General features: G+C 52.3%; 1 protein-coding gene across 1 annotated transcript in view; it reads right to left on the bottom strand.

The window, feature by feature from the left end:
- DFFB (DNA fragmentation factor subunit beta) overlaps positions 1–21,640 on the bottom strand; it is a 29,540-nt gene that overhangs the window by 7,333 nt on the left and 567 nt on the right. The window contains exons 2-6 of the mRNA XM_025404165.1: positions 20,654–20,780; positions 11,839–12,027; positions 9,594–9,673; positions 7,985–8,155; positions 5,263–5,363 (exon numbers count right to left, since the gene is read on the bottom strand). Coding sequence (XP_025259950.1) covers positions 5,263–5,363; positions 7,985–8,155; positions 9,594–9,673; positions 11,839–12,027; positions 20,654–20,780 — 668 coding nt within the window. The remainder of the gene's footprint in view (positions 1–5,262; positions 5,364–7,984; positions 8,156–9,593; positions 9,674–11,838; positions 12,028–20,653; positions 20,781–21,640) is intronic.

Here is a 21,640-nt window from a genome sequence, read left to right as displayed (position 1 = left end):
AACTCTATCCCACATCCCACACACTGGGGACGCAGCTGAGAGCAAGGGACCCCACAGAGTCATGTTCTAGGAGACAGTAGCTGTCACCACACCTGCAGCAGGTTCCCACTGTGGCTGAATGACAGAATCTCAGGTTAGATGAAGACAAAAAGGCCGTTACCCTTGGCTAACAAGGGATAAGCCCAAACCTAATGGCACACAAAGGCCAGAGGAAAGGGGTGGAAACGCCACAGGACCGAGAGAGAGCGGGCATAGAATAGAAACCCGGCACACCAGAACTGAGGTGCTGACTGTTATGAACACCCACAAACACTGACCAGTGACAAGGAAACAGACCACAACGAACGGCAGACAGGAACACAAGGCACCGCACACAAACACGAAAACATGTTCGACGCTAAAAGGACTTCTGAACAACCCATGGAGCGAAAACAAAATCATAACGTAAATCATGCAGTCTCAAAACAACTCCAGCCGGGCGCGGTGGCTCACACCTGTGATCCCAGCACTTTGGGAGGCTGAGGCAGGTGGGTCACTTGAGGTCAGGAGTTCGAGACCAGCTCGGCCAACATGGTGAAACCCCGTCTCTACCAAAAATACAAAAATTAGCCAGGCGGGGTGGCGCATGCGTATAATCCCAGCTACTTGGAAGGCTGAGGCATGAAAATTTGCTTGAACCTGGGAGGCAGAGGTTGCAGTGAGCCAAGCTCATGCCACTGCACTCCAGAGCCTGGGTGACACCGTAAGACTCTGCCTCAAAAAAAAAACAAAACTGAACTCCCAAGACACAGCTCATGCAGCCTAGGACAAACTACGTTAAGCATAGGTTAGATACAAAAGAGACACAAACTAATGAAGCAGCAAGAAGAAACCCACAAAGGTAGAAGGTAGGAATAAAAAAAAGCAAAGGTCAATAAAGTGAAGTAAAGGGCCGAAGACAGCTGTGAAGAGACAAAAAGGAAAGTTCTCCAGAGGCAGGGTTCACACAGGCCACGAGGACCCTGCTATGGTGCTAAAGACACGTCCCTAGGACTTCAGGAAAGGGGAGCTTTCCAGGCCCCACCCACCACAGCCCTCCCACCACAGCCCTCCCACCACAGCCCACCCACCACAGCCCTCCCACCACAGGCAGGATTCTTCTGGGCTGAGAAGTCAGGCCCACCCAGAGTCCACATGGACACTCCGCGTGCCACCTTCTGCCCAGGGGCCCCTGAACCGCACGGGCTCTGGGCCAGGCCATCCTCCTCGGACAGGCTGAGCCCCACAGCCTGCGCCCTTCAGCCCGAGAGGGAAGGTGTTCCAAGCCTGGATGCTCTCTGTGCAGGCCCCTGGTGTGAGGTGGCACTAAGGGTGGGAAGAGAAGGGGCAAGCAGCAGGTGGCAGGCCGTGTTTGGGCTCCACTACCGTGCACATCCTGGAAATGGGAGAGGCCTGCAAATTCTTCGCGAACCTTCCCAGCCATGATGCTACATAAGTCCAGGAAGGGGGACAGCATGCATTTTATTGCATCGTTAGCTTTTTTTGTTTTTTTTTTTTTCTTGAGACGGAGTCTCGCTCTGTCGCCCAGGCTGGAGTGCAGTGGCCGGATCTCAGCTCATTGCAAACTCCGCCTCCCGGGTTTACGCCATTCTCCTGCCTCAGCCTCTCGAGTAGCTGGGACTACAGGCGCCCGCCACATCGCCCGGCTAGTTTTTTGTATTTTTTAGTAGAGACGGGGTTTCACCATGTTAGCCAGGATGGTCTCGATCTCCTGACCTCGTGATCCGCCCGTCTCGGCCTCCCAAAGTGCTGGGATTACAGGCTTGAGCCACCGCGCTCGGCCTGCATCGTTAGCTTTTATTCTTAAATAGTTAAATATGTGGCACGTGGTGTCAACCCCCACAAACGTCAGGGCAGGCCTGTGGCAAACAGACCAGTGTCTCTGCAACCTTCTGAAGACCGGTGCTAAAAACGACATTTTTAATTAAAACCCAACGCACTTATCTGTGTGTGAGTATACATATTTAGGAAGCGTGAGAGAAAATATAACTGCAGCAAACACTTGGTGAAACATTCCTCTGACTCACGCTGTCCCGTCTGCTATTTTCATGTGTACTCTGTTCTAGGATGGCCTATTTCACTCTGTAAATGCTGGTTGTGTCCCCTAGGTTGACGTCCCCACCCACCATGATCTTGAAAGGGACAAGAGCATTTGGACGGCCGGGAGAAAACATTTTTGGGTACTTGGTGCACGTGGCAAGGGGCCCAACAAACCAGCAAAGAGTAGGAGAATCTCTTTCGGATAGACAGGGTAGGACAGGATTTCTTAACACACAAAAGGAACATCTGAGCACATTAACATTTAAAACCTGGGCCAGGCGCAGTGGCTCATGCCATAATCCCAGCACTTTGGGAGACTGTGGCAGGCGGTTCACAAGGTCAGGAGATCGAGACCATCCTGGCTGACACGGTGAAACCCTGTCTCTACTAAAAACTTCAAAAAAAATTAGCCGGGCATGGTGGCGGGCGCCTGTAGTCCCAGCTACTCGGGAGGCTGAGGCAGGAGAATGGCGTGAACCCGAGAGGCGGAGCTTGCAGTGAGCCAAGATCGCGCCACTGCACTCCAGCCTGGGTGACAGAGCGAGACTCCATCTCAAAAAAATAAAATAAAATAAATTAAACTTGTTGTGGGCCAGGCACAGTGGTTCATGCCTATAATTCCAACGCTCTGGGAAGCCAAGGTGGGCGGATCACTTGAGGTCAGGAGTTTGAGACCAGCCTGGCCAACATGGCAAAACCCCATCTCTACTTAAAAAAATACAAAAATTAGCCAGGTGTGGTGGTGTGCGCCTATAGTCCCAGCTACTCGGGAGGCTGAGGCAGGAGAATCGCTTGAATCTAGGAGGTGGAGGTGGCAGTGAGCCAAGATCACACCACTGCACGCCAGCCTGGGCGACAGAGTGAGACTCCATCTCAAAAAATAAATAAATAAAACTTATGAAAAAAGATATCATAGGATTAATGTATCCAGAATGTGTAAAGCATGCCCACAAATAAGACCACAGCCCAAGACAGAACGAGCAAAGGAAAGCAACACAGAAGACACAAGCGGCCACAGACTTGGAAAGAGAAGCTCAACCTTCCCAGTCATTGGGAAAATGAAAATTAGAGCAAGAGAATCTGTGTCTCACCTGTCAGGTTGGGGAAATGCAGAACACTGACACCAAGTGTCAGCAAGAACCCGGGAAAACATGAACTCACACGGATGGTGAGCATGTAGGCTGGGACACTCGAGAGCAGCCTGGCCAGGCTCAGAGAGGGGACAGCAGTGTCATTAGGACCCAGAACACTCCCTAGAGGGACTCACGCTCAGACACTGGGGGCACCTTACCCATGCTTGGATGCACACCCCAATCCCCGGGAACCTGGGTTATGTGTGGATGGGGCCTGAGAATCTGAATTCCCACCCAGCTCCCAGATGTTGCTAATGCTTGAAAGTGACCACACTTTAAATAGCACGGAACCAGACCATATGGGTTCATTCCATAGAGGGTTCATCCCAGGGATTTTTATAATGATGAGAAATTAGAAATAACCTAAATGCCTACCAGCATGGAAAGATGTTAAAATTAGAGCCTATTCAAAAAGTGAAGTGTTTTGCACCTGCTAAAATGAATGTGCCAAATCTAAGCATAGTGTGCAATGAAAAGGTATACTGCAGATGACAGCGTGGGCCATGGCGTAGGTGCATGTCAAACGCACACGCATGTGGTAAAGGTACAGCGACAGGGATCTGAAGGGCACACACACCTTTCACAAGAGCGTGTTCCTCGGGGTAAGGTGTAGGGGCTGAGTACGGACAGGGTAAAAGCTCAACTATGACCATAGTGTTTTACATACTTTAAAAATACCTCACTCCGAAAGCAATACAGGTTGAGTGTCCCCACCTGAAATGCTGAGGACCAGAAGTGTTTTTGATTTGGGATTTTTTTAGGATTTTGGAATATTTACATTACACTGACTAGCTGAGTATACTTAAAAAAATCCCAAATCCGGCCAGATGCGGTGGCTCATGCCTGGAACCCCAGCACTTTGGGAGGCCAAGGAGGGCAGATCACCTGAGATTGGGAGTTCAAGACCAGCCTGACCAACATGGAGAAACCCCTTCTGTACTAAAAATACAAAATTAGCTGGGCATGGTGCCACGTGCCTGTAATCCCAGCTACTGGGGAAGCTAAGGCAGGAGAATCGCTTGAACCCGGGAGGCGGAGGTTGTAGTGAGCCGAGATCGCGCCATTGCACTCCAGCCTGGGCGACAAGAGCAAAACTCCATCTCGGGAAGGAAAAAAAAAAAAAAAAAATCCGAAATCCTAAATGCCCAGATGAGCATTTCCTTTGAGTGTCATGTTGGTAAGCAAAAAGTTTTGAATTTTGGAGCACTTCAGATTTCAGATTTTCCGATTAGGGATGCTCATCCTGTACAGCCGTTTTAAGGGCATTTGAAGGCTTTTGTCTTCAAAAAGCAAGGGCAAGGCTACAATTATATTCAAGGAATGCATCTCAGTTTAAAAGAATGAAGTTTTCCAACCTGCCCATTTGTAAGAGCCACACAGCTCGTACAGCTACGAAACACTCCTGCCAGCTGAGACTTCTGCTCAGGCTGGTTCCACAAAACAAGCCAGCCAGGCATGGTGGCGAGCACCTGTAGTCCCAGCGACTCAGGAGGCTGAGGCAGGAGGATCGCTTGAGGCTAGCAGTTCAGGGCTTCAGTGAGCCATGATCCTGCCACTGCACTTAGCCTGGGCCACAGAGCAAGACTCTGTCTCTAAAAGAAAAAGAAAAAGGGGAAAACACCCTTACCTACCGTGACACCAGGAGCTCCCGCTTTCTAAGCTCGCCCTGGTTCGAACTCACAGAGGCTCAGAACCTCTGACGGCCGAGGGCTGGGACCTGTGTTCTGGGGAAGGATGCTGCCCACCAGCTCCATCCTCAGGGAGCACTGGCGGGGACAGGAGGGATGGCTCCAGGTCCAGCACGTGTACTGACAGTGGAGGGAATAGTGTGTGCCCACTCAGGAGCCTCCCATGCTGCCACCAGGCACCACTTCCCTAGACTGTAACACGGGCACAGCCCTTGAAACCCAAGGAGGCAACACCGTGGCAGGGACAGAGCTGTGGTAGGGACAGGGCCGTGGCAGGGATGGGGCCGCGGCAGGGACGGGGCCGCAGCAGGGACAGGGCCCCGCAGGCACTCTCAGGTCTGAACCTTGCTCTGTGAGCTTACATGTGATCCAGGTTCCAGGTGCTGAAGAGGATCCTGCTCTCCCTGTTACTGTAGGGGTTGATGGAGTGTCTTGATAAGCAGCTGTCCATGTCAAAGGGACCCTGGGGGCCAAAAGAGAACGAGGGAAGGCCAGAAAGTGAGTCTCTCTTTTTTTAGACGGCATCTCACTCTGTCACCAGGCTGGAGTGCAGTGTCACGATCTCGGCTCACTACAACCTCTGTCACCCAGTTTCAAATGATTCTCCTGTCTCAGCCTCCCAAGCAGCTGGGACTACAGGCGTGTGCCACCATGTCCGACTAATTTTTGTATTTTTAGTAGAGGCGGGGCTTCACCATGTTGGCCAGGATGGTCTGGATCTCTTGACCTCGTGATCCGCCCGCCTCAGCCTCCCAAAGTACTGGGATTCCAGGCATGAGCCACCGCGCCCGGCCGGAAGTGGGTCTCTTATACCATCTCCGTCACCAAGCAACATGCTCTGGATGTACAGCCCCAGCCAGAGTTCGTGTTGGAATGTCAGTCCCAGTGTGGGAGGTGGGGCCTGGTGGGAGGTGATGGATCCTGGGGGTGGATTTCTCATGAAGGGTTTAGCACCATCCCCTGGGTGCTGCCCATGCTGGAGTGAGTCCTCCTAGGATCTGGCTTAAAAGTAGCACCCACCCCTCACTCTTCTTGCACCTGCTTCCCCCACGTGAGACGTGCCTGCTCCTGCCTCCCCTGCCACCACAAGTGTGAGTTTCCTGAGGCCTCGCAGGCAGCTGAGCAGATGCCAGCACTGTGCTTCCTGTACAGCCTGCTGAACCGTAAGCCAATTACACCACTTCTCTTTATAAATTACCCACTCTCTATTTCTTTATAGTAAGGAGAGAATGGCCTAATACACCAAGGCAGGTGATCTTACTGAGAGGCACGCCCCTTGGGGGTTGGTCCCTGATCCAGGGTGCTTTAGGGAGATTCAGAGTTCTGCCTTGGCCGGGCGCAGTGGCTCACGCCTGGAATCCCAGCACCATGGGAGGCCGATGTGGGTGGATCACCTGGGGTCAGGAGGTTGAGACCAGCCTGGCCAACATGGTGAAACCCCATCTCTACTAAAAATACTAAAATTATCCGGGCATGGTGGCGGGCACCTGTCATCCCAGCTACTCGGGAGGCTGAGGCAGGAGAATCACTTGAACCTGGGAGGCAGAGACAGACTCATCTCAAAGAAAAAAAAAAAAAGAGTTCTGCCTTTGGAATCAGATCCTTCTTTTTCCCTCATTAACCCTAACAATATGTTCTGAGTTCCTAAAGAGGATAAGGTAGTTATTGTCACTGTTACCCCTGGGGTCACACACCAGCACCCCACCTCATGGGAAGTGAGGCCAGGAAGGTACTGACTTGGCAGGGCAGGGCCAGCGTATGAGAAGCAAGGACCCAGGCCCTAGAAGCTCCCTTTCCAGCCATTCCCCACAGCTTCCTGATGTTTCCCTGTGATCCCAATGCAGAGGCAGGGCTGCCTCACTGAAGGTGCCGTGGCCACGGCTTCCGTCTTCCCTGTAGCCCACAGCCCAGCACTCGGCACACTCATTTGTGCACAGACATCTGCAGAGCCTGTGCCTGGAGCCCCAGTGCCCACCTGCACTCTGTGCTCCCATAACCCTGGAGACTCGCAGCCTCCCCAGCAGAGCCCACTGCTTCCCACTGCCATGCCCGGGGCACCTGGTCCCTCCCAGCCCACTCCTGTGCCCCCACCTATCAGTCAACCCGCTTTAAAGCCTCATCGCCTCCCTGGGGCCACTCCCGACTAGCCCTCACACCCAGGACGCTGGCCGCGGCTCCTGCGGCCCCACGGCCTCCTCTGCCTCGCTCTTTTATGTGTCTTTCACCTTCCACTGTGCGGGACTCACCCTGCTGTCAGGGATGAGGATTTTTCATCTTTGCATCCCAACCCCTCCCACAGTGCCAGGCACAACGTAAGTACTCAGTGAGTGGTGAGCAAGCGCACTGCAAAGTCTAAATGTGAAGCTAACTTGGAAGAAGTGTTTTTGTGGTCAGAGCCCACCACCCCAGAAGGATCTGCCGGGCAGGAGCAGCAAGGAGCCTTGTCCCATGGAAAGAAGCCACTGGAGGCCGCGCCCACCACCCGGCCCCTGCCGCTGGACCCACTGAGCGGCACCCGGAAGATCACAGGCATCAGTGGACCTTACCGGGAATGCAACTGCAGTGTGCAAACACCAAGAGGCACCTCAAGTTGCTCCCCACCCCATGGGAGGGAGAGGGGTGTGCCCAGGACTCACCAGAGACACAGATGCATCGCCACTAAAGGCGACGCCTAGCATGGTGCAAAAGGGGCACCTGGGAAGGCAGTGGGGGAGCGTGGGCCTGATCTCGGCTTCCAGCTTCCAGAACTGTGAGCAGTAACTAGCTGCCGTTCCAGCCTCCCCGGCCAGGGTCATCTGTTATGGCAGCCGGGGCTGACTGAGACACCGCCCAGCCCTACCGAGACAAGCCCTGGGGCGGGGCCCTGCAGCCTTCTGCAAGCTCCCCAGGGACTCCTGTGTGCGCTGCAACTTCAGAGGCACTGGCTGAGACGCTGCTACCCTCCCTGGGAACATGAGGGCTGCACCTGTTCACAAGGCTTTGCCCAGGCAGGCCAAGGGCTGAAGGTCCCCACCCGCCTCGCCCCGGTGGGCTGCGCTCCACAGGCCAGCCGGGTGGCCCCAGGATAAAGGGCACACAGCTCACCTGGCAGGAGAACCAGCCTTCCGGTGTGCAGAGACGGCCGCCGCCCTTGGCTCCTCTGTCGAAGTAGCTGCCATTGTACTGCACGGACCGGAGCTTCTGGCACATGGAGCCGAGGACCCGCAGGAACTCCTCCTGAGCCTCCACACCCACCAAGGAGGGGCAGGAGCTCACCTGGGGGAACCAAGCAACATCGCTGCGCCTGGTGCACAGTGCCCCAAAACCCGCACTGAGGCTCGATCCATCCCACTCCACGGCCCTCTGAGACCCTGCCCAAGCCCAGTCCTGTGGTCAGAGGGTCTGAGTTCACATGGCCTTTCGGCCACTGCTGGGCTGTCTCACCCTGGGAGACTCTGACCTGTGAAACGGAGGGAACCACGCCAGCCCCCAGGCTGGGTGAGACTTAGATGAGATAACGGGCTGGGTGTGGTGGCTCACATTTGTAATCCCCACACTCTGGGAGGCGGATCACTTGAGGTCAGGAGTTTGAGACCAGCCTGACCAACATGGTGAAACCCCATTTCTACTAGAAATACAAAATGTTAGCGGGGCATATTAATGCCAGCTACTTGGGAGGCTGAGGCAGGAGGATCGCTTGAACCTGGAAGGCAGAGGTTGCAGTGAGCTGAGATTGCATCACTGTACTCCAGCCTGAGCAACAGAGTGAGACTCCGTCTCAAAAAAGAAGATGAGCTAACAAAGTCAGGCAGGCACGGCCGTCCCACCCTGGTCAGGCGGGGTGAAGAGTATCAGGATCAGTTAGCTCCGCTACAGGGAGCAGGCTGGGAAATGCACGGGAACATGGCCAGTCGCCAGGACCTCGAGGAGATGCAGAAAAACATAGGGAGTGCAGAGCAGCGTTAGCAACTGTGCCACAGAAAGGGGTGGACTGAGGGCACAGGGGCCGACCACGCAGGGCAGCACTGGGACAGGACGCCCATTACAGGGGCCTCCACAGCACCCTCCTCGTGCTAATGATGCAGCGTGGCATGGTGTGGCGTGGCATGGTGTGACATGACGGGGTGTGGCATGATGGGGTGTGACCTGGTGTGGTGTGGTATGGGGTAGTGTGACGTGTCATGCTATGTGATGAGGAAATCCACATTCAGATGGGGTGGATGGAAATGAGGGCAGAGCTGACTCCACCTTTGGGAGGGAGGAGGGAGAGGCGGAGAGGTTTGCAGACCAAGGATGGGCTCATGAGAAGGGCCTCAGCTCCCTGCTAGCGCCTGCTGACCTTGGTCACAGTTGGGCAAATGACAGCTCAGGCTCTGGGCATCCTCTCCCCTGTCTGCCCTGACGCTTGCCACTGCTGCCCAGGAAGAAGCCTCGTGGGGAGAGGAGGGGAGGCAGGCAGGAGCCACCACCGCCCCGCTCCCCAACCCCAGTGACCTCAAACACAGCTAAAAAGGCCCAGTGGGTGCTCACCCCCATGAAGGGGGAGGCACAGCGTCCATGCGCTAGCTTCCCTCACCAGAGCAGCCCCACCAGATCCATGCAAGCACAGAGTGTGGTCCTACCAACTGCCCATTGTGAGGACCACAAGCTTCCAGAGCCCACAGAGCTTGGCTTCAAAAACCCTCGAGCATACCCGGCCTTCACACAGGCTCACCTCTCTCAGGTAACTCCGGATCCGGCTCTCACAGCTGTATCTCAGATAGCCAGACTTATTCTGAAATCGGGACTCCAAGCCTGCAAGGAAAATGAGAAGACCCCCAAGTCCACAGGGCAGGCCAAGGGCCTCTAGATCTGTGTCCCACCCAGCTCAGGTGCCAAGCAGGGCAGAATATGAGGGTCATACTGCCTCAGCTTTTTGACAGGGTCTCGCTCTGTCCTCCAGGCTGGAGTACAGTGGCATGAACACAGCTTACTACAGCCTTGACCTCCTGGGCTTGGGGAATCCTCCTGCCTCAGACTCCCAAGTAGCTAGGACTACAGGCACGCACCACCACAGCTAGCTAACTTTTTACATCTTTCTAGAGATGAGGTCTCACTTTGTTACCTAGGGTGATCTTGAACTCCAGGGCTCAAGCTGTCTTCCAGTCTCAGCCTCCCAAAGTGCTAGGATTATAGGCGTGAGCAACCCCACCCAGCCAGATTGCATCATCTTGAGAAGTATTCTGATGGTGACACAGACAGTGTCCCTGTTTGGTTTTTGTTTTTAGAAGCATCTCAAATATCACCAAGGAGCTTCTGCCTGGCCCTCAAGCCCTCCTTTCCCAAAAAGGCTACAATCTCTCAGCATTGCCTCTGATGGGCTTACAACGCCAGGCCAAAAGCTGGAAGCAACCCAAGTGTCAGGGAATAGAGAGTGTGGTATGTACACACAGTGGACTGAATGGACAGAGCAGGGTATGTACATGCAGTGGAGTGAATAGACAGAGCGGGGTATGTACATGCAGTGGAGTGAATAGACAGAGTGGGGTATGTACATGCAGTGGAGTGAATAGACAGAGCGGGGTATGTACATGCAGTGGAGTGAATAGACAGAGCAGGGTATGTACGTGCAGTGGAGTGAACAGACAGAGTGTGGTATGTACGTGCAGTGAAGTGAATAGACAGAGCGGGGTATGTACACACAGTGGAATGAATAGACAGAGTGGGGTATGTACGTGCAGTGGAGTGAATAGACAGAGTGGGGTATGTACGTGCAGTGGAGTGAATAGACAGAATGGAGCATGTACACACAGTGGAGTGAATAGAGAGAGTGTGGTATGTACATGCAGTGGAGTGAATAGAGAGAGTGTGGTATGTACATGCAGTGGAGTGAATAGAGCGGGTTATGTACCTGCAGTGGCATGAATAGACGGAGTGTGGTATGTACATGCAGTGGAGTGTCATTTGGCCTTAAAAAGAAGGAAATTTTGATATATTCTATGACATGGAGGAACCTTGAGGACACTGTGCTGAGTGCAATAAGTCAGTTACAAAAGGACAAATACTATGTGACTCCATTCATATGAGGTCCCTAGAGTCATCAAATCAGAGAGACAGAAACCAGAACGGTGGCTGCCAGGGGCTGGAGGAGGGGGAATGGAGAGTGACTGTAACGGGGACACGGGTTCAGCTTTGCAAGGTGGAAGGAGTTGTGGAGATGACGGTGGGGATGGCCGCACATGTGACTGTCCCTAATGCCAATGACCTGTGCACTAAAAAATGGTTGAGATGGTAAATTTTATGTCATATGTACTTTATCACAATTTTTAAAATAATTATAATAGGCCAGGCATAGTAGCTCACACCTGTAATCCTAGCACTTTGGGAGGCTGAGGTCAGAAGTTCAAGACCAGCCTGGCCAACATGGTGAAACCTCATCTGTACTAAAAATAAGCCAGGCGTGGTGGCACGTGCCTTAATCCCAGCTACTCCGGAGGCTGAGGCAGGAGAATCGCTTGAACCTGGGAGGCAGAAGTTGCAGTGAGCCAAGATCGCACCACTGCACTCCAGCCTGGGTGACAGAGCGAGACTCCATCTCAAAAAATAAAATAAAAAGAATAAAAAGTCCCATCTGAGGGCTGCCCTGGACTCTGGCCCCACGTGAGTCCTTGCTGGGTGCCTTTCCCACGAGGCTGGAAAATGAGCACATTTTCTTCAGAGTCCCCCACCTCAACCCACAAGGGTACAGGCCAGCCCTTCGTTGGGGGCTTTTTGGAACCCAACTTCTCCTGGCACCTTAGGCTCTGAAAAAGGCTTTCCTCTGCCAGCTGCAGCCTCCACGCACCTTCAAACCACGCAGGTCCTCCGCCCAGGTGCAGCCCCCATGCACCTTCAAACCACGCAAGTCCACCGCCCAGGTGCAGCCCCCACGCACCTTCAAACCACTGCGGGTCCTCAGCCCGGGTGCAGCCCCCACGCACCTTCAAACCACGGCGGGTCCTCAGCCCGGGTCTCGGCTGCAATGTTCTGGCTGACATTGTGCAGGAGGTCGGCCAGCAGCCTCTGCCTCTGCGGGGCCTGCTCATCACACAGCAGCTGCTGGGCGGCCTGGACGAGCCCCGCGTGCGGCTCGTGAAATGCACTGAGGAAGCGCCCGATGTCACTTACATCTGCCACCAACGGGACAAACAAAAAGGTGCCAGTCCAGCAGAAGACACATCCTGCCCCGGTCACAAGAGCCTCCGACCGCATCTCCCCCCATTCCCCAGGGCCTGGCAATCACCAGGACTCAGACTCCCGGGTCTTTGTCCTTGCCCTGACACCAACGGCTGGGGACCACGCACCAGGGCGGCATGAGGACAGAGGAGGGGCGGGGTGTGCTTTAGAAGACAGACGAAAGCGCACTCAGAGAGACGGCTGCTTTCCCATTTGGCCTCCTCCCTCCAGACCACGCCGCCCCTCCTTTGGCCCTTCCTGGAGACCTTGCTTTCAGACCCTTCCAATCACTTTTCCTGCTCTCTCCTGGAGCCTTTTCACAACTCCCTGAAGCAGCGAGCTCTCCGGGCAGGCTCTTAATAGGGAGTCAGAGCAAATTCTACCCAGGACCTTAACAAAATGTTAGCAAAGAGAATTCAGTAACATGCAAAAAGAAGTATCACCACGGCCAAGTGGGAATGCAAGGCTGGTTCACACCTGAAAATCGATCAGTGCGATCCACCATGTGAGAAAAGTCTCATGATGACATCAGCAGATCAGAAGAAGACAGGAGGACACGCTGCAGAGTGAGGACTTGGGGGAAGCCCTTAGACCTAACATCAAAAGCACTGCATAAAAGAGAAAGTCCACACACTGAGCTTCCTCAAAACTAAAAACTCTTACTCTGCAAAAAAATGTTCTTAAGAGAATGAAAAGACAAGCCACAGGGTCAATATTTGCAAACCACATGTCTGACAAAGCACTCCTGTCCAGGTATTTTGGTGGCGGGGGAGGGTGACTTTCAAAACTCAACAGTAAATAAATAAATAAATAAATAAATAAATAAATAATCCAATTAGAAAATGGACAAGAGACATGAAACACTTCACCAAGGAGAATCTACAGATGGCAAATAAGCACATAAAAAGATATTTAGGACTGGGCACAGTGGCTCACGTCTATAATCCCGGCACTTTCAGAGACCGAGGTGGAAGAATCACTTAAGGGCAGGAGTTTGAGACCAACCTGGCAACCAACACTTCATCTCTAAAAAAAAAAAAAAAACGCAAGACCCCATCTCTAAAAAAAAAATAATTAGTTGCGCATGGTGGTGCACACCTGTAGTCCCAGTTACTTGGGAGGCTGAGGTAGAAGGATTGCTTGAGCCCAGGAGTTTAGGGTTACAGTGAGCCATAACTGCCACTGCACTCCAACCTGGGCAACAGAGTGAGACCCTGTCTCTATTTTTACAAAAGATATTCAGATAGTCAGCATTGTTAGCCATTAGGGAAATGCATATTAAGGGCGCAATGAGACATCACCACACTGCAATCGGAATGGCTAAAATTAAAAGTAGCGACAGCACCAAAAGCTGGCGAGGCTGCATAGAAACCGCACAGTGGAAAGGTAAGATGGCCACTCTAGCATACAACTTGGCAGTTTCTTTTCTTTATTTTAAGTAACTTTATTGAAATATCATCCACACTCCTTACAATTCACCCATTTAAAGTGTACAATTAAGAGGCCAGGCGCCATGGCTCATGCCTGTAATCCTAGCACTTTCGGAGGCCGAAGCGGGCAGATCACAAGGTCAGAAGATCGCGACCATCCTGGCCAACATGGTGAAACCCTGTCTCTACTAAAAATACAAAAATTAGCCGGGTGTGGTGGTGCATGCCTGTAATCCCAGCTACTCGGGAGGCTGAGACGACAGAATCGCTTGAACCCGGGAGGTGGAGGTTGCGGTGAGCCGAGATCACTCCACTGTACTCCAGTCTGGCAACAGGGCAAGACTCTGTCTCAAAAAAATAAAGTGTACAATTCAATGGGTTTTATTATATTCCCAGAGTTGTGCAGCCACATCCATAGTCAATTTCAGAACATTTTCACCACCTCAAAAAGAAACCTCATACTCTTTAGCTGCCAACCTCCCTCCCCTCCACCCTACCTCCAACCCTAAACAACCACTAATCTATTTGCAATCTCTCTAACATCCCCGTTCTGGAGGTTTCCTGTGAATGGAACCCTACTGCATGTGCGGGCTTCTTGACTCGGCATGGTTTCAAGGCTCGGCCACGCTGTGCTTCATTCCTCTTCATGGTGAGTAATTCCATCGTAGGGAGGTGCCACCCTTTGTTGATCCATGTGTGCATCCCTGGAGACTTGGGTGGTTTCTGCCTTTTGGCTGTTATGAATAAAGCCACTGTAAATGCTCACGGACGAGTTTTGGTGTGGGCGTGTTTTCATTTCTCTTGGGTACATACCTAGGGGTGGGGTTGCTGGGTCATATGGCGATTCTGTGTAAACACTATTTTCCACAGCAGCCGCACCGTTTTCCCTTCCCACCGGCGGCGCCTGAGGGTTCCAGCTGCTCCGCATCCTCACCCACGCTGGTTGTTATCCAAGTGGGTGTGAAGTAGCATCTCACGGTGGTTTTGATGTGCAGTTCCCTGATGACTGATGACCTCAAGCATCTTTCCATGTGCTTACCGACCACGTGAATATCTTCCTTGCAGACATTTCTTTCTATTCAGAACTTCCGCCCATGTTTAACTGGGTTATCTTTTCACTATTAAGCTATAAGGATTCTTTATATATTCTTTTTTTTTTTTTTTTTTTTTGAGACAGAGTCTCGCTCTGTCGCCCAGGCTGGAGTGCAGTGGCCGGATCTCAGCTCACTGCAAGCTCCGCCTTCCGGGTTTAGGCCATTCTCCTGCCTCAGCCTCCCGAGTAGCTGGGACTACAGGCGCCCGCCACCTCACCCGGCTAGTTTTTTGTACTTTTTAGTAGAGACAGGGTTTCACCGTGTTAGCCAGGATGGTCTTGATCTCCTGACCTCGTGATCCGCCCGTCTGGGCCTCCCAAAGTGCTGGGATTACAGGCTTGAACCACCGCGCCCAGCCGATTCTTTATATATTCTGATGCAAGTCCCTTATTAGATACATGATTGGCAACTATTTTCTCCTATTCTGTGGGCTGTCTTTTTTTTTTGAGACAGTCTTGCTTTGTCGCCCAGGCAGGCTGGAGTGCAGTGTCTTGATCTTGGCTCACTGCAAGCTCCACCTCCCAGGTTTACGCCATTCTCCTGCCTCAGCCACCCGAGTAGCTGGGACTACAGGCGCCCGCCACCACGCCCAGCTAATTGTTTTGTATTTTTTGGTAGAGATGGGGTTTCACTGTATTAGCCAGGATGGTCTCTATCTCCTGGCCTCATGATCCGCCCACCTTGGCCTCCCAGGGTGCTGGGATTACTGGCGTGAGCCACCGCACCCAGCCTGTGGGCTTTTAGCCTCCTTCATGGTGTCCTTTGAAGCAACAGAGTTCTTAATTTTTCTTTTTTGTTTTTTTTTTTGAGATGGAGTCTCACTCTGTCACCCAGGCTGGAGTGCAGTGGTGTGATCTTGGCTCACTGCAGCCTCCGCCTACTGGGTTCAAGCAATTCTCCTGCCTTAGCCTCCTGAGTAGCTGGAATTACAGGCACCGGCCACCACGCCCGGCTAATTTTTGTATTTTCAGTAGAGACGGGGTTTCACCATGTTGGCCAGGATGGTCTCAACTCCTGATCTCAAGTGATCTGCCTGTCTCGGCCTCCCAAAGTGCTGGGATTACAGGCGTAAGGGACTGTGCCCGTCCCAAAGTTCTTAATGTTGATGAAGCCCAATTTATCTGTTCTTTCTTCTGCTGCTCATGTTTTTGGTGTCAAATCTAAGAATCCTTTGCCAAATCCAAGGTGATGAGGACTTATCCCTATGTTTTCTTCTAAGGGCTTTATATTTTTAAATTTTACATTTAGGTCTTTCATTTATTTTACTTTTTGTATAAGGTACCAGCTAAGGGTCCAACTTCATTCTTTTGTATGTAAATACGCAGTTGTCCCAGCAGCATCTGTTGAAGATCCTACTCTCCCCTCTCCATTGAATGGTCCTGGCATCCTGACCATAGATACACAGATTTCTGAGTGCTCTATTCTATTCCATTGATCTATGTATCTGTCCTTGTACCAGTGCCAGTCTTGATTACTGCGGCTTTGTACTAAGTTTTGAAATCAGGATATGTGGGTCCTTCTACTATGTTATTTTTCACGGTTGTTTTGGCTATTCTGGGTCTCTTGCAATTCCATATGAACTATGGATTAGAATCAGCATGTCAGTTTCTACAATGAAACCAGGTGGAATTTTCATAGGGATTGTGTTGAATTTGTAGGTCAATTTGGGGAGTCCCCCCATCTTGACAATGTTAAGTTTTCCGATCCATGAACATGGGATGTTAATCCACTTATTCAAAACTTTAATTTCTTTCAACAACGTTTTGCAGTTTTCAGAATATAAGTATTACAATTTTTTGTTACACTTATCCTATTTTATTCTTTTTTTTTTTTTTTTTTTGAGACAGAGTCTCGCTCTGTCGCCCAGGCTGGAGTGCAGTGGCCGCATCTCGGCTCACTGCAAGCTCCACCTCCCGGGTTCACGCCATTCTCCTGCCTCAGCCTCCCGAGTAGCTGGGACTACAGGCGCCCGCCACCTCGCCCAGCTAGTTTTTTGTATTTTTTTAGTAGAGACGGGGTTTCACCGTGTTAGCCAGGATGGTCTCGATCTCCTGACCTCGTGATCCGCCCGTCTCGGCCTCCCAAAGTGCTGGGATTACAGGCTTGAGCCACCGCGCCCGGCCCCTATTTTATTCTTTTTGATGCCAATGTAAATGGGATTATTTTCTGCTTCATTTTCAGATTGCTCATTGTAAGCGTATTTCTATATTTGCGTATTGATCTTGTATCCTTCAACCTTGCTAAACTTGATGATTAGTTCTAATAGTTTTTTAGTGGATTCCTTAGGGTTTTCTACATACAAGTTCATATGATCTGCAAATAGAGATAGCTTCACTTCTTCCTTTCCAATCTAGATGCCTTTTATTTTTCTTGCCTAAATGTCCTGGCCAGACCCTGCAGTACCATGTTAAACAGAAGCAGCAGGAGTGGACATCCTTGTCTTCAGAAACTAAACACACACGACACAATGCAGCACTGCACGCTTGGGCATTCTCCCCAGAGGAATGAAAACCCACATCCCGCAAAAACCTGTCAAGAGGGCCAGATGTGGTGACTCACGTCCGTAATCCCAACACTTTGGGAGGCCAAGGCAGGTCGATCGCTTGAGCCTAGGAGTTCAAGGCCACCCTGGGCAACATGACGAAGCCCTGTTTCTACAGAAAATACAAAAACTAGCGGGGCATGGTGGTGAACCCCTGTAGTCCCAGCTACTCAGGGGCAGAGGTGGGAGGATCGCTTGAGCCTAGGAAGTGAAAGCTTCAGTGAGCTATGATTGCACCACTGCACTACAGCCTGGGCGACATGGGGAGAACCTGTCTCAAAAGAAAACAAGAAAGAAAAAAGAAAAATCTGCACATGGCCGGGCGCGGTGGCTCAAGCCTGTAATCCCAGCACTTTGGGAGGCCGAGACGGGCGGATCATGAGGTCAGGAGATCGAGACCATCCTGGCTAACACAGTGAAACCCCGTCTCTACTAAAAAATATACAAAAAACTAGCCGGGCGAGGTGGCGGGCTCCTGTAGTCCCAGCTACTCGGGAGACTGAGGCAGGAGAATGGCGTAAACCCGGGAGGCGGAGCTTGCAGTGAGCCGACATCCGGCCACTGCACTCTAGCCTGGGTGACAGAGCGAGACTCCGCCTCAAAAAAAAAAAAAAAAAAAAGAAAAATCTGCACATAATTAGCCAGAGCAGCTTTATTTGTAATAGTCAAAAGCTGGAAACAAACAAAATATCCTTCCATAGGCGAATGGCTGAACAAACTGTGGTAAAACCAAACCATGGAATACTATTCAGCAATGAAAAGGAACAGACTATGGATACACACAACTTAGACGCATCTCAGGAGCCGTATGTGGAGTAAAAAAGGCTTATCTCAAAAGGTCACATACTTTATGATTCCACTTACCTGATACTCTTTTTTTTTTTTTTTGAGACGGAGTCTCGCCCTGTCACCCATGCTGAACTGCAATGGGGCACTCTCAGCTCACTGCAACCTCCACCTCCTGGGCTCAAGCGATTCTCCTGCCTCAGCCTCCCGAGTAGCTGGGATTACAAGTGCCTGCCACCACGCCCAGCTATTTTTGTATTTTTAGTAGAAACGGGGTTTCACCATGTTGCCCAGGCTGGTCTTGAACTCCTGATCTCAGGTGATCCACCCGCCTCAGCCTCCCAAAGTGCTGGGATTACAGGTGTGAGCCACCGTGCCCAGTCCCTAATATTCTTTAAATGGCATAATTATAGACATGGAGAGCATATCAGCAGTTGCTACGGGCTAGGGATTGGTAGTGGGCAGAGGTAGGCAGGATTATAAAGGGGAGAACCTTGAGTGATGGATGGGAGAGGTCTGTACCTTGACCCTGACACTGGTCACAGGAATCTGCATGGGGAGAAATGACAGAACAACATGCACATTGCACTAGTGTCGGTGTTCCTGTTTTGATATTGTACCACGGCTGTATCTGATGTCCCCTTTGAGGGAAAGGGTAGAGGTACATGGGACCTTCCTATCTGTGCAACTTCCTGGGAATCTATCATTATTTCTAAATAAACAGTTTAGGCCAGGCACAGTGGCTCACACCTGTAATCCCAGCACTTTAGGAGGCCAAGGCAGGAGGACAGCTTGAGCCCAGGAGTGTGAGACTATCCTGGGCAACATGGCGAAACCCCATCTCTACAAAAAATACAAAACAATTAGCGAGGCATGGTAGCGCATGCCTGTGGTCCCAGCTACTTGGGAGGCTAAGGCAGGAGAGGATTGCTTGAAACATGGAGGTTGAGGCTGCAGTGAGCCATCTGCACTCCAGCCTGGACAACAAAGTCTCAAATATATAAAGAAAATAAAAGTTTTTTGGCCAGGCACAGTGGTTCATGCCCGTAATTCCAGCACTTTGGGAAGCCAAGGTAGGAGGACTTCTTGAGCCCAGGAGTTTGAGACCAGCCTGTGCAACAGAGCAAGACCCCATTTCAATGTTTTAATAAAAGAAAATTAAAAAAAATTTTTTTAAGTCTAACGAGGAGGAGGACTAGTGGTCTCAGGGAAGAGAGGGGGGATAAAGCACCAGAGAAAGGAGGGACAGAGAGACAGAGACAGGCAGAGAGAGCCAGAGACAGACAAAGACAGAGACAGACAGAGGAGAGAGCCAGAGACTGAGAGATGCGGGGAGGGACAGAAAGAGCAATGTGCTCTGCTCTCTTTCAACTATGCCCTGAAACAGGAAAGAAAGATAACATCCGGCCGGGCGCGGTGGCTCAAGCCTGTAATCCCAGCACTTTGGGAGGCCGAGACGGGCGGATCACGAGGTCAGGAGATCGAGACCATCCTGGCTAACACGGTGAAACCCCGTCTCTACTAAGAAAATACAAAAAACTAGCCGGGCGAGGTGGCGGGCGCCTGTAGTCCCAGCTACTCGGGAGGCTGAGGCAGGAGAATGGCGGGAACCCGGGAGGCGGAGCTTGCAGTGAGCTGAGATCCGGCCACTGCACTCCAGCCTGGGCCACAGAGCGAGACTCTGTCTCAAAAAAAAAAAAAAAAAAAGAAAGAAAGATAACATCCAAAGGTGAGGCATACCCTGAGCACACCCTGCCCAGCCCCCACCTCCCGCAGGGGCCACCCCCGGGGACATCACAGGGATACATTTTCTGGCTGCGTCCTCTAAAAGCACAAGGCCCAGTGGAAAAGGGGGCTTGCAACCTTGGAGCACACTCCAGAGGCGTCACCCGTCAATGCTGACAGCGGAGCCCCCAACACTGCAGCCAGGGAGGTGGCCACATGGACGTTACTCCTCAACTTCTCTCTTTCTGCTCCTTAGGCCAAGGAGCCAGAGTTCCATCCCTCAGAGCAGCCATGTCCTTCCTGGGGTACCAGAAGCATCTCCTGGAGCCTAACCTCCTTTGTACAACACTGGCCGACTCTCCCAGGTAAAGGCACGTGATGGCGTCTCCCGCCCCAGTGGCCAAAAGCTCTCTTTTACGGGAGTCAAACAAGTGCAGACCTTGGCATTCAGCTGGTTCTGAAAGGCAGGACTTTGTGTCCTGAGGCTTCAATACAGATACCCATAAAGAACCACCTCTCAAAGCAACTGCCCCCCAACATGAGCCCTGAGGACAGCATCTCAGCAAACATCAACCGAGAACAATGTGAGGGCATCCCACGAACCACCACCCCGGCCTTCCAGAAGGGTGCTCAGCCCAGCAGAAAAGAAGGGTATCTATTCCTGGCCCCACCTTCCCCACCAAACTGTGCAGGCCCCAACCCCAAAGCCCTCCCTCTACTCTTGGGAATTGCTAGGACACTTCAAATGAATGTAAATGAAATTACAAGATTTTTTGAAGAAAAAGACAACCAACCGAACAGCTGAGTTCATGAACCAGAGGACTGAGGACTCTGCCACCTAAGCAATGCTGACCGGTTCTGACTCCAGAGGGCTTCCTCCTTGAGACCGGAGAGTTCACAGTAAGGGGGACCCTTCCCCACCTTGATGGGCACCCGGAGCTAAGCCCCCAGGACCTCCGAGAGTGCCAGCTTCCCGCCCACCTCCAAGGTCCTTGCCACTCACAGCCCTGCCAGGCCTGCCCCGAGGTGAGCAGCACCAGCTCGGCGTTGTCGGGAACGCTGGGGAAGTAGTCTTCGGTGAGCTCCGTGCCATCCTCGTACAGGCACAGCCGGGAGCCACGCTCAGGGAGCTGCAGGGGTGGGAGAGGGGACAGGAGGAGGAAGGGTCTCAAGACGAGGGCTTTTCATCTGCAGGCCTCACAAACGACCAGAATGAGTTGTGTTTAAAGAAGCAGGCTCAGGCTGCTGCCTGTATACCACAGCCACGCCAACGCCCAGGCAAGGACAAGGGAGCGGAGCAATGGCGCCTGACTGCGGGCCGTTCTAAAATTCGAAGAGTCAGGAAAAACATACAACGGGTGGCGACTGCTGGCTCTGCAGGACTCACCCTTTTAAAATGAGCGCCTGAGGGTACTTCAAATAGAGCCTGTCTTTGACAGCGCGGCCTCCCTGCTACCAGGAGCTGAACACCACCACCCCCAGCACACAGCTGCCAGGGCGGTGCCGGCACACGAAGGAAAACGGTTGGATGCCTCTGTGCACAAGTGTGGCCAGCATGTGGCACTGTTAATTTGCTGGAGTCTGGTTCCCTGTTACTCTGCACTGGTCAGTTTTAGGCATTTTATGGCAACTCCCACCCAACCCGTACCGACCCCGGCAAAGCACACCTGGTAACCCTAGTACTGGTCCAAAAAATAAAACCACCCTAGAATAAGGTGACGATTGCAATCCCCAGCTGCGAGGGCTGCAAGGGCCTGCAGAGCCCACCCAGTCAAGGCTTTCATTTTACGCCAGGGGAAGCTGAGGCCGGACAGGCAGAGCAGCCGTGACCCCGCGTGCCAGCACCTGGCACTCAACCCGGGTTTCCTAGCTCTGATGCAGGGCTGTCCTGCCCGAGCGGTGGCAAGAGGGAAGGGGTGATCCAGGTCGCCCCCCAAGCTCCCTGCGCTCTGAAGCCAGGCTCAGGAACCCCAGGCTGCGGGGGCCCGGG

Source organism: Theropithecus gelada, chromosome 1, assembly GCF_003255815.1.
Source record: "Theropithecus gelada isolate Dixy chromosome 1, Tgel_1.0, whole genome shotgun sequence".
Classification (NCBI taxonomy): domain Eukaryota; kingdom Metazoa; phylum Chordata; class Mammalia; order Primates; family Cercopithecidae; genus Theropithecus; species Theropithecus gelada.
Note: the sequence above shows the minus strand (reverse complement) of the source record. Positions and strands in the feature narration are given on the sequence as shown.